This window comes from Solanum verrucosum, unplaced genomic scaffold (genome assembly GCF_900185275.1).
Source record: "Solanum verrucosum unplaced genomic scaffold, falcon-dt-bn FXZP01000108.1, whole genome shotgun sequence".
Classification (NCBI taxonomy): domain Eukaryota; kingdom Viridiplantae; phylum Streptophyta; class Magnoliopsida; order Solanales; family Solanaceae; genus Solanum; species Solanum verrucosum.
This window is the reverse complement of record NW_026020274.1, coordinates 807472-819149: the sequence shown is the minus strand read 5'-3', so window position 1 is coordinate 819149 and position 11678 is coordinate 807472. Positions and strand designations below refer to the sequence as shown.

Here is an 11678-nt window from a genome sequence, read left to right as displayed (position 1 = left end):
GTTTGGTTTAGTGTATTAAAAAAATTTAGTATATAAATTATAAGACTATAGGGAATATGTGTTTGGCTACCTTTCAAACGGAAATTGAATTAAATTGGTCAATTTGTTCCTTCATTAGTTTATCCAACACTGTTTAAGATTACTTAGAGTTCACAAAAAAAATGTACATTGTCTTTTAATAGCAATCCAATTTGGGATGTGTAAAGGTTAATAATACTTTATAGTACTACTTAATACTTTATGGGTGTTGATGAGTTTTTGTTTTTGTAATTTGTTTGTTGCAGCTACTACTGCAAGGGAGTTGTTGAATTTTACTCAAGTGAATGGAAAACCTATGAGGATAATGTTTTCTCATAGAGATCCTAGTTTGAGGAAGAGTGGGTATGCTAACGTGTTCATTAAGAACCTGGACTCGTCGATAGATAACAAGGCTTTGCAGGACACTTTTGGTGCCTTTGGAACAGTTCTTTCCTGCAAGGTAGCTGTTGATAGTAGTGGTCAGTCAAAAGGCTATGGTTTTGTACAGTTTGATCAGGATGAAGCTGCACAGAAAGCAATCAATCGACTAAATGGTATGTTAATAAATGATAAGCAAGTGTATGTTGGCTACTTCATTCGTGGTCAAGAAAGGAGAGGAAATGTTTGTGATAAATTCACAAATGTTTATGTGAAAAACTTACCAGAATCCACTAGTGATGAAGATCTCAAGAAACTTTTTAAGAAATACGGCACCATCACCAGTGCTCTAGTTATGACAGACTCTAGTGGGAAATCCAGGGGTTTTGGGTTCGTGAATTTTGAGACATGGGATGCTGCAGCCTCTGCAGTTGAAGAACTGAATGGTCATTCTTTGAATGACAAGGTTCTGTATGTTGGCAAGGCACAGAAGAAATCAGAGCGGGAAGCAGATCTTAGAACCAAATTTGAACAAGAACGAGCTAGTCGATTTGAGAAACTAAAAGGTGCTAACTTGTATTTGAAAAATCTCGATGACAGTGTGAATGATGAAAATCTGAAAGAATTATTCGTAGAGTACGGAACCATAACATCCTGCAAGGTATGTGCCTGATTTGTTGATTTTATTAAGTACATATCATCTGTGGAAAAGTTTGTTTTAGTGTTTCATATCAATTTGAAATTATTATTAGGTGATGCGCGATGCAAAAGGGAGTAGCAAGGGTTCTGGATTTGTTGCCTTCTCCACCCCAGAGGAAGCTACACGAGCGGTAAGTTGTTCAAATTATCTAATCTACCTTGTGTTACTTGCTTTTAAAAAGACAAATATATGTATGCATAAATTGTTTTTATTATTGTTTCAGCTGAATGAGATGAACGGCAAGTTGATAGGAAGAAAACCTTTATTTGTCGCTGTTGCCCAGCGCAAGGATGAAAGAAGAGTGTGGCTACAGGTATCGTATACTCGATTTTTTCTCCTAAGATTCAAGTTATAGTTGCTTCAATGTATTGGATTCTAGTTAGAGTTCACTCGAGAGTCTGCTCTAAGCACACACATCTTTCTTAAATTCACAAATAATACATTGTATTATGGATGTTCATTGCATAATTTGATGTTTATTTGTTAGCAGACACATTTTGCTCGGATGCGACCAACTGGGCTAATGACTCCTCCTCCTGGAGGTATGGCTGGGTATCACACTGGGGCACCTCGACTTGCACCTCCGCAGGTCTACTTTAGTCAAGGTGTAGCAACTCAAGCTGCTGGATTTGGCTTCCAGCAACAATTTATGCCCGGACTTCGTCCAGGTGTTGGTCCGAATTTCTTTTTGCCCTATCAGTTTCAGCATCATCAAGGACAGCACGGACGTATTGGTGGAAGGAGAGGAGGATATCCTCAACAGCAGCATCAGGTGCATATTCTTTCATTTTATTAAGTTCATACATCATTTTAATATAGGACGTATTCACACTGTCTTCAGTCAAAATACACGTTTCAGTTTCAATTATTGATTCAATCTCTTTGTACAAAGTTGAGTTGTTAAAGCTTTAATTTATTAATCTATGCAGTGGAACTCTGGTCGATTCAATCCGAATAGACGAAATGGCATGCATCCTAGCATCCCTCAAGGTATGATGGGATCAATTATGCGAGCGCCATTTGATGCTTCTTCTGCTATGACAACTCCTCCCTTGGACATCCAACACTCTAACCCAGTGCCACCGTCAACACTTGCTTCTTCTTTGGCCTTTGCTTCTCCAGAAGATCAGCACGCGGTACGTCCTTGATTTTAGTTTCACTTCTTTTCTCCCTGCTGATTTTATACGTCAAACTTGAGCTACTTGTTCCTTGTTTCCCAATGCTTAACTATGGTAAGGGTGTTGTAGATGCTTGGAGAGCAGTTATTTCCACTAGTGGAACACATTGAACGCGATCATGCTGGTAAAGTTACTGGAATGTTGCTTGAGATGGATCAGACTGAGGTGCTTCATCTCATTGAGTCCCCCGATGCTCTTAAGGAGAAAGTCTCCGAGGCTATGGATGTTCTTCGCGTGGAGCCAGCTAGTGTTGGTGATAAATTTGGATCGCTCACCCTGAATGAATGAAGCAAATATTGGCACAATGTCCCTAAATTGGCCCGTATTTTGGAAGGGGTGATGGTGGTGACTTAGGGAGTCTGGTCTTCTTATGGTATTTAATGACATTCTTTGTAGGCTTAAGATTTTAGCAAAGAGAGCTTCTTCTAGGAGTTTACTTTGCTCTTTGCTTACGCTTTAATTTTATTTTTTTGTTACTTTCTAGACTTGTTTGCAATTTATGGATTTGTTTTGTTTTGACTACAATTCTGTTTTCAGCACTCGATTTTTTGTAACATTTAGCATAGTTTAACATATCTTATAACCCTTTAGCACCTGAATTTGTAACATCTAGCATATATTAACATGGCCTAACCCATCCATGGCTCTAGGGTGTCAAAAAAATATGAAAAACTGATCGAACTGTCCCAAATCGATTTATATAATTTTTTTAAATAAAATCGTAGATTTTTATTTAAGTGTATATCGTAGCAAACAATTGAGATGGTCTTTTTAATTTATAAAAGAAAACCAAAAAATTTCCGAACATGTATGCAAATATATTAAAATATTAACAATATATTAAATTTTATTTAAATATATTTTCTAACATTTTTTAAATATAAATATAACCTAGGTCTTTGCCTCTTGTGACTTCTTTAATTAGTCTTGAATTAATAAGGTTTTACTATAATATAAATCATCAAATAATATGGCAAAACCTATGCAAACACTCCTAAGAAGATTTTACATTCTTAGCTTCTTGGTGAAGAATTGAAGTGCTTTCTAAAATACACACATGGGAAAAAAAATATTTTAATCATTGTTAAATAATGAAATTATATGAGGGATGGCTATTCCGTAATGTATGTATGATACACTCGCCAATGACATGTAAACTATCCAATTAAATGACAATATTTGTCATTTGTGCCCCAAATCATTGTTAAATAATGAATTTTTAGAAAAACAAAAAGTAGCCAATACATCGATGACACATGACATTTTTGCCCATATAATTACAAAAAAAAAATATATAACCAATTAAAAAAAATATTTTGCAGCTTAGTTCATCAGGCATAAAGTTTTTTCAACTTGTACATAAAAGTTATGATATTTATAATATCCGTAGAAATCTTAAACTTTAAATTGAAATTCTTACAAAAAAATATTCAATGTGGTCTTCAATTGAAATAGCTTAGAAGAAAGTAACCCACCAAATGACTCCTCACACAACAATAAATTTTATTACACAGGAATAAAGCTAAGTCATGGATTCAGATTCTTCTTAATCAATAACAAAGCAGTAAAGCTAAATTGAAATCATTAGAATTAACTGAAAAAAATAAGAAGGCATGAAAAATCAAATCCACTTCCATATGACAATATCAAATTCCTCCAAAAAAGAATTTCATCATTATTTTAATATTTAAATCTTGAAATACGTCTTTTCTTAAATTTTAAAACATTCGCCATGGATGGAGTTAAGCTTGAAAAATGGAGGCTGAAAATGGGGAAGAAGATGAAAAAATAATTAAAAATTAACTAAATAAGATTTTCACGCGCAATAAACGAGTGTATCACACCCTCTGACGTGTACGCAAAGAGTGTCAAAATGACACAATAAAAAGTGTCTAAAATAAACAAAGTCTAGTTAAGGTGTCTAAGTAAAAGTTGGTGTCAACTTTAGGGGGTCACCGATGGGTTAGACCTTTTAACATTTATGTAGTCTAATGTGCCAAGGACATGACTAGTGCCGGCAAAATGAGTCCATATTTTGGTAACCTACCCAACCCGCCCATATTTTAATGGGTTGGGTGAGTGACTTTTTACATGGGTAAAATATGGGTTGATACCCATATTCAACCCATTAAACTATGGATAAAATATGGATTAGCCAAATGAGTTAAGTTTCTATAATTGAAAAGGTGAAGTCTTTGGCCCTCCAAAAATATATATTTTAAATGTACATTTCTTTTTGTTAATTATAATTATATTTTTTTATTTATTTAATTTTATAATGGATAATAAATAATAGTGTAAAATAAGCAAATCATGTATTAGTATTGACATTGCTTAAAGTGCATTAAGCATGTTTCAGTCTAAAAATGCAACTATTCATTTACTTTGAAATTAAAAATATTTTCCCCTTGTTATTACATAAATTTATTTTATATTGAAAAGTTAGGATTTTTTTTTTTTACTTTTATGATACAATAAAACTAAATGGAGCATTTTCAACATTTTTTATCTAAAAAAAGATTATTTTTTTTTTTGTCCATGTTGAATTCTTAAGTAAATCATGAAAATATGGGTAAACTAGTATTTTACCCAACCCATATGTTACCCAATCAATTTTTACCCATATAAAATATGGGCGGGTTGAACTATTACCCATTTTATGTCGACCCATTTTCAACCCGCCCAAATTTGGCCCAACCCACTCATTTGCCACCACTAGACATGACAAAGGTCGTTGATCCTAAACATCATCTGTTGGTAAGGAGTGTGTTATGTCTGGCCCTTCTTTAGCAGGGTTAATTGACATTGTGAATGTATTTTACTTTGAAGCCTTTCAAGCATTTCCTCTTCTCCTTTTCATGTCGAGAACTTTCTGTATTGGGCGGCTTCGTAGTCATAGTTCAAGCTAATACATGTCTTACAGTCCACTGCATTAAGACAGTGTATAAAAAAGATACAACACTAAGTCAAACGAAACCACTCCCTTGCTGTCAGCCCATAGTACACTCCTTCGAAATAAGTCTAGAGAAAATCGGGGTGGATTTCTTCGTCATCTAGTCTTTGATCCTTCAATGAGGTCTCAAAGGTATTGCCACTCCATTTGTTGACATCAGATGTGGATCCTCTCCCACTTGCAAACTGCGAGTGACAATCATCTTCATCTTCAGTTATGTACTCGGTCCATTTGGAGACTTTGTTGGTTGTGTTTGGATGACTTCTCTGTTCTGACTTGCTATAACCAAGATTTCCTTCACCATTTATATAATTGTCATGGTCATATCGGTTGATATCTTCATTTAATTCAGACGTGAATCCTCTCCCACTAGCAAACTGCGAGAGACAATCATCTTCATCTTCAGTTATGTACTCGGTCCATTTGGAGACTTTGTTGGCCGTCTTTGTCTGACTTCTCTGTACTGACTTTCTATAACCAAGATCTCCTTCATTTCTATAATTGTCATTGTCATATAGGTTGATGCTTTCATTCAGTTTGCAAACACTGTCTGCTGCTGGCTGAACAGACACGTCTAGTGGCGTTGTTCTATTATCTCCCCACTTGGAGATCACCGATGCCATTGTTGCCTGATGTTTGCTTGGCTCAACATCTGCAAGTCAAGGTTCCAATGTTGAGCTCCTCGCTCTACCTCTCTTTTTTCAATAGTATATAGAAATGGTAGGCATTAGGAGTGAATGAACTACTCGGGGAGAAAGGGGCTACCTCTTTACGGGTTTTTAACACAAAACAGGCTTACTGAAATCCCAAAATGCAGTTTCCCAACAGGAAAATTGGATAAAAACAGTGAAGGTCTTTGTAAGACGCAACTATGATCATCTACATTCTCAAAATACCAACTCAACAAATTGCTTTTACACCTGCCAATTGCTATATGCACTCGAAGCTCTTCATACCTTACTCGGTATGTTCTGTAATCATCGGACAGGTACTGGGAAACTACTCGGTAAATATCCAACTCATCTGATTCCAAAATCACTCATCCCTCCTACCTCGTATTCATGGTTAGGCACTAAAATAGGGGGATCAAGGACAGGTTCTACAAGTTGGAATTGAACTAATTGCTTTTGGCTCGAATTATGCATAAATATATAGAATCACACTCGTTTCACGAATCCACTAATTCTAGATTCTGAATTACTCTATGTAAGAGGCCATCGAGGTTACCTGTGTTTTGTGCATTCCGGTAACCTTGAGATATGCTTTGTTTTCTGGCATTCCGCTTTGAGAAAACTGGTTTGAAATTACCTGCAACAGCAGAGTAGTTGTTCAACCTAGACCTTCTGAATAACTCTTTGGGTAACTGCGTCACAATCTTCGGCTCCATAACATCTCCTGCATTTCCAGATCGAACAATTCAAAACCTAAAATATCAATCCAAATAAAACTTCATCAGACTCTTAAATCTTCAGAACTATAAGAAATTTAAGTTACCTGAAATTTCATCATTTTCAATTGCATCTTCTTCTGGATCGAGATACTCTGTCCAATCCTTTCTCTTCAAACTTCCATGACTTTGATTCTGCTCTTCAATATCTAGGGTTTCAATTTCTTCTCTGTCTATCACAGGCAATTGATCCGTAAATTGGCGAGACATATTGAAACTCTGAACAAATAGGCGAATTTCCTTAGCCTTATACCCCTGGGCGAACACTTTCCGAACAGACTGTTTCTGATTACAAACCACGCAGGTCCATTTGTTGCTACTCTTCTTCTGCTGCTTTACCTGAAAAACCTCGATTTCTCGTTACTGCATCATTATCTATGTACACAGAGAAAGATAGATAGATACCTGCATGGTGGAGCATTCACAACACTTAACGGCGATGAATACCGTCGGCATCCTTCCGACGCCGGAGATTGTTTTCCGTCAAAAGAGTGATATAATACCGAACTGGCGGGGAAATGAGACTTCAAAATTTGGGTTTCTAACTTGGCCCGCCCAAAATATGGGCTCAAATGTATATTTGATTATTATTTGAAAACTCGAGATATACGTTTCAATTTTTTGAAATTTGAGTTTGACTTACATGATGTAGAATATAGGAAAAATACATTATAATTTTGTAATCTTAAACGTGTCATGTGTAAAATTATAATTAAAGAGTTATTAAGAAGGAGTGAGACATTCTTTTTCAAACGAACTAAAAAAGAAAGTAAGACATACAAATTGAAACCAAGAAAACGTCAATTTTATTTACGTAAGCAGTGCAATATTGGCTAAACTTTGAGGCGAGTAAATCTAATAACTAAAATTTTGGGATGTCTTGTGGAGGAATTGTGATTTTATTTGCTGTCTTTGCACAAGTATACATAAGAAAATATTAAGATGAAAAAGGTTATAATGAACTTGTACCAAATTAATATCATAATTTTTCTTTGAAGAATTTTACATGGTCATTAGACTTTCTTTTTTATCTTAAACATGAATTTGTGCTTGGATATTATGACACAAAAAAAAATCTGAAAAATATGTCTATGATTTTCATTAAAGTGGTGGTCATATTGCCACATTATCCTTTGTTGTGAACTTTTAGTTATTCAACACATGATATACTAATAAAAAAGAAGGAGAAAATCGAAATGTCAAATAAGCATCCAACAAATTCATAGATAAGTATTAAAAACACTCTCAAATTTGGCGCGAATTATTGGCTCATCTTCAAATTATTGGCAGACCTAATAACACTCATATACTTGATGAACTAAGCTTAAGGACACTCCTCTCTTTCCATACACAAAAATGTGTCATTCACACGCTACACGTGAATTTTTTTAATTGATGTGGCTTATATATATAATTTAAAAAATAAAAATAGAGGGATTTTGTTATTTCTTTAATTAAAAGAAATTTTAAAAAAGAGGGTTTTTGTCTCCAATCTCTTCCCAACCAAAAATTTTCAGCATGTCTAACCTCCTTTCCGACCAAAAACTTTCTCCAATCTCACAACATAACCCTTTGATTTCCATGTTTGAAAACGTTGATTAAAGTATTGGTAAATAAAGTCCTTGACTTAGGATTAGTTTCATATTTTAATTTCTGGCAGTCTCAAATTTTTAGTTATTCTACAATGTGTTAGTGTTGTTTCTGAGCAAGATACAATCTATCTACTCATGTGCATAGTTTATTTGGTTTGTCACCATGTTTTTAAGTGATTTTCAATCATTTATTTTTTGTATCAAATCTTAACGGTTAAACAAACAACTGAACCGATAACAATCAATAACTAATAAGTAAATATCTTAATTGTTCTTAACGGTTTAGCTTGTGTACAAACCAATAACCAATAAGTCAAATCGATAAACTTCAAAACCGAACCGACAGATACCCAACCTATATGATGCGAAAATAGCTTTTGCATCAAATTTTGAATCACAAAGTTATAAAAAAAAATGCTAAACAAAAGTGAAAGTACATTAACCTATATCGCTCGTAGCACCCCTATATATACATATATATACACTACTTATACAATATCAATACATTATATATATATATATTTTGGGAGGAAGAAGAACCCGGCCCCTAGCGAAAATTGCTCTATCAACTGTCCAATCCACTGATCCAGTGTGAAGACAAAATTTGAATGTAATTTACTAAAATCTCTACTAACGTTTTTCTTATTGAATGAATTTTCTTCAAATTGATTTTGCTTGGTTTAATTTGTTATGATTTTTGAATAATGTATCATTTAATTTAAAAGTAATAATTTTATGTTAAACTTATGAGTATTTATTATAGGTTTTAAAATTTATGGATATAAACCACCATGTTTCATGCTTTTTTTTTTATATTTTAAATGTGGAATATATTTTTAAAAACTATGGTCAAATACATAAAACTTCAATCCAAACTTCACCTAAAATTAGAAGGAAAAAAAAAGCCGTTGCTAAGTAGGAATAGTACTAATGATTACATCTCTAGTTTTCCTATTTAGAATATGTTTTATTTACATATAAATATATAAACCGTCATAACATAAGTTGTCCAAATTTGATAGTAAAAGGGATATTAAAAGTGCAATATACTGCCTAATCCTACACAATTTAGAATTGTAAGGTAAGTAATCCAAATTCTTTTCAAACTTGTTTTTGACATCTATATATACCCTCACAATTTATTAACTAAACATAATACATCATACATATTTCTATTGATATTGATATTGATCATGGCTGGTGGGAACTTTATGGGTGCTGATGAAGGGGGTTGTGAGTACCCAGGGAAGTTGACACGTTACGTGGCCCTTACTTGTATTATGGCTGCAATGGGAGGGTTGATCTTTGGTTACGACATTGGAATTTCTGGAGGAGTTACTTCTATGGATCCTTTTCTCAAACTCTTCTTCCCTTCCGTTTATCGCAAAGAGGCTCTCGACACCTCCACCAATCAATATTGCAAGTTTGACAGCCAGTTGCTCACCCTTTTCACCTCTTCTCTCTATGTGGCTGCTCTCATCTCCTCCTTTGTTGCTTCTTTCGTTAGTAAGAAATACGGCAGAAAAGTGACCATGTTCCTTGGAGGTCTCTTCTTCTTGTTTGGTGCCGTTCTCAATGCTGCTGCAGTCCATATTAGCATGCTCATCTTGGGTCGTATCCTTCTTGGGGTTGGAGTTGGATTTGCTAATCAGTCAGTACCTATTTATTTGTCTGAGATTGCTCCCTACAAGTACAGGGGTACATTCAATGTTCTGTTCCAATTGGCCATTACCGTCGGGATCTTGATAGCTAATATCGTCAATTTCCTTACTAACAAGATCTCTGCCGGTTGGGGATGGAGGGTCAGCTTAGGTGGTGCAGCCGTGCCAGCACTAGTCATTTTGATTTCGTCCTTGTTTCTCGACGATACTCCCAGTTCGCTGATCCAAAGGGGAAAATCAGAGGAGGCAGAGCAACTCTTGAAAAAAATCAGGGGAGTTGACAACGTCGATGCTGAATTGAAGGACCTTGTGGAGGCGAGTGAAGCATCTAACAAAGTAGAGCACCCATGGAAAGTCCTTCTCAGAGTCAGAATGTACAAACCCCAGTTGATTTTATCGACTCTGATCCCGACATTCCAGCAGCTAACAGGGATTAACGTGATCATGTTCTATGCTCCCGTGCTTTTTCAAACGCTAGGCTTTAAGGCCAATGCTTCCCTCATGTCCGCTGTCATCACCGGGGCTGTCAATGTGGGTGCAACTTTTATTTCAGTGTATTGTACAGACAGGTATGGAAGGAAGGTGCTTCTCCTCACGGGTGGCGTCCTAATGTGTGTATTCCAAGCATTAGTTGCAGGTCTTATTGGGTGGAAATTCGGAACTACAGGGGTGGTCGCCACTGTTTTGCCTCAGAGCTACGCAATATTAGTGGTTCTGTGTATCTGCGTATTCGTGGCTGCCTTTGCATTCTCATGGGGTCCATTGGGATGGTTAATTCCCAGTGAGATTTCTCCACTGGAAGTTCGATCTGCAGCACAAAGCGTCACTGTCTCCACGAACATGTTATTTACGTTTGCGGTGGCACAAGTTTTCTTGAAGGTGTTGTGCTGGATGAAGTTTGGGTTGTTCATCTTCTTTGCTGCCTTTGTGTTCATAATGACTCTCTTTGTCTACTCTTACGTGCCGGAAACGAAGAATATACCGATTGAAGAGATGTCCCGAGTGTGGAGAGAGCATTGGTACTGGAAGAATTACATGGATGAACAATCACCTGCAAAGGAAGCCGTCTAGAGTACTACTGATTAGGATTACCACATAGTTTATTGTTTTAGTATAGTCGTTTTTTAATCTATAGTATATATTCTCTCTGTTTTTTTTTTTTTTATGTTCTGGAATTTTTGGGTGCTCTTAGAATCTGTTAATTTTACATACCAGTGTTCGTGCAATATATTTGTGTTTTTTAATTTCTAATTACCTACCGTGATAATGGAATATGGGTATATATATATATATTAGTTCTGGACACTTACCTTGTAGGCTGTAGCAATATAGTTAGCATTCATCGTTACCTAATATGTAGCAAAAAAAAAATTATTACTTGCATGTTAATACATATTCTAAAATATTAAATTTATAGCATACAAATATTTATATATATATATAACACCATTTTTATTGTAATAACTATATGTTAAATCAATTTTTGAGAGAAGCAAACCCTATCCCTTACATATCTCACGAATCTGACCTGGTGCCACCAGATAGATCGAAGATGGTGGTCTTCATCATACGTGAAGTTTTGAAGGTCTTCATCAGAGTTGAATATGTCAATTATTCTGATTCCAATATTTGTGACTTCATGGACTGATTATTTATGAGAGTTGAATAGCTGTTATAAATAGTAACCTGTTACTGATTCTTAACGACAGGGTGATTACTTCTAAATTTACAATTTTCCAATATTATTATAA

General features: G+C 35.2%; 4 protein-coding genes across 5 annotated transcripts in view; 2 read left to right on the top strand and 2 right to left on the bottom strand.

Annotated features, from left to right (window-relative positions):
* Positions 1–11678, bottom strand: part of LOC125834121 (uncharacterized) — a 209438-nt gene that overhangs the window by 77081 nt on the left and 120679 nt on the right. The gene's annotated exons all lie outside the window — the stretch shown is intronic.
* Positions 197–2562, top strand: LOC125833832 (polyadenylate-binding protein 5). The gene is made up of 7 exons (XM_049512998.1): positions 197–206; positions 285–1057; positions 1149–1226; positions 1320–1409; positions 1584–1868; positions 2026–2232; positions 2344–2562. The coding sequence occupies exons 1-7, from the start codon at positions 197–199 to the stop codon at positions 2560–2562; spliced, it is 1662 nt and encodes a 553-aa protein (XP_049368955.1).
* On the bottom strand, positions 5288–7173 carry LOC125834119 (uncharacterized). The gene is made up of 4 exons (XM_049513306.1): positions 7080–7173; positions 6722–7013; positions 6455–6622; positions 5288–5879 (listed from the first exon to the last, which is right to left on the bottom strand). The coding sequence occupies exons 1-4, from the start codon at positions 7128–7130 to the stop codon at positions 5296–5298; spliced, it is 1095 nt and encodes a 364-aa protein (XP_049369263.1). The 5' UTR covers positions 7131–7173; the 3' UTR covers positions 5288–5295.
* LOC125834117 (sugar carrier protein C-like) lies at positions 9460–10998 on the top strand. The gene has a single exon (XM_049513303.1). The coding sequence runs from the start codon at positions 9460–9462 to the stop codon at positions 10996–10998; it is 1539 nt and encodes a 512-aa protein (XP_049369260.1).

Bases quoted from the DNA above. Each gene is read 5' to 3' on its own strand.
- LOC125834117 (XM_049513303.1), top strand. From the start codon at position 9,460: ATGGCTGGTGGGAACTTTATGGGTGCTGATGAAGGGGGTTGTGAGTAC.
- LOC125834119 (XM_049513306.1), bottom strand. From the start codon at position 7,130: ATGCCGACGGTATTCATCGCCGTTAAGTGTTGTGAATGCTCCACCATG. The intron at 6,623-6,721 runs GTAACTTAAATT...CTGGAAATGCAG, and splicing joins TGAAAATGATGAAATTTCAG to GAGATGTTATGGAGCCGAAG. The intron at 5,880-6,454 runs GTAACCTCGATG...CTTGACTTGCAG, and splicing joins CCGGAATGCACAAAACACAG to ATGTTGAGCCAAGCAAACAT.
- LOC125833832 (XM_049512998.1), top strand. The intron at 1,410-1,583 runs GTATCGTATACT...TTTATTTGTTAG, and splicing joins AAAGAAGAGTGTGGCTACAG to CAGACACATTTTGCTCGGAT. The intron at 1,869-2,025 runs GTGCATATTCTT...TAATCTATGCAG, and splicing joins ATCCTCAACAGCAGCATCAG to TGGAACTCTGGTCGATTCAA.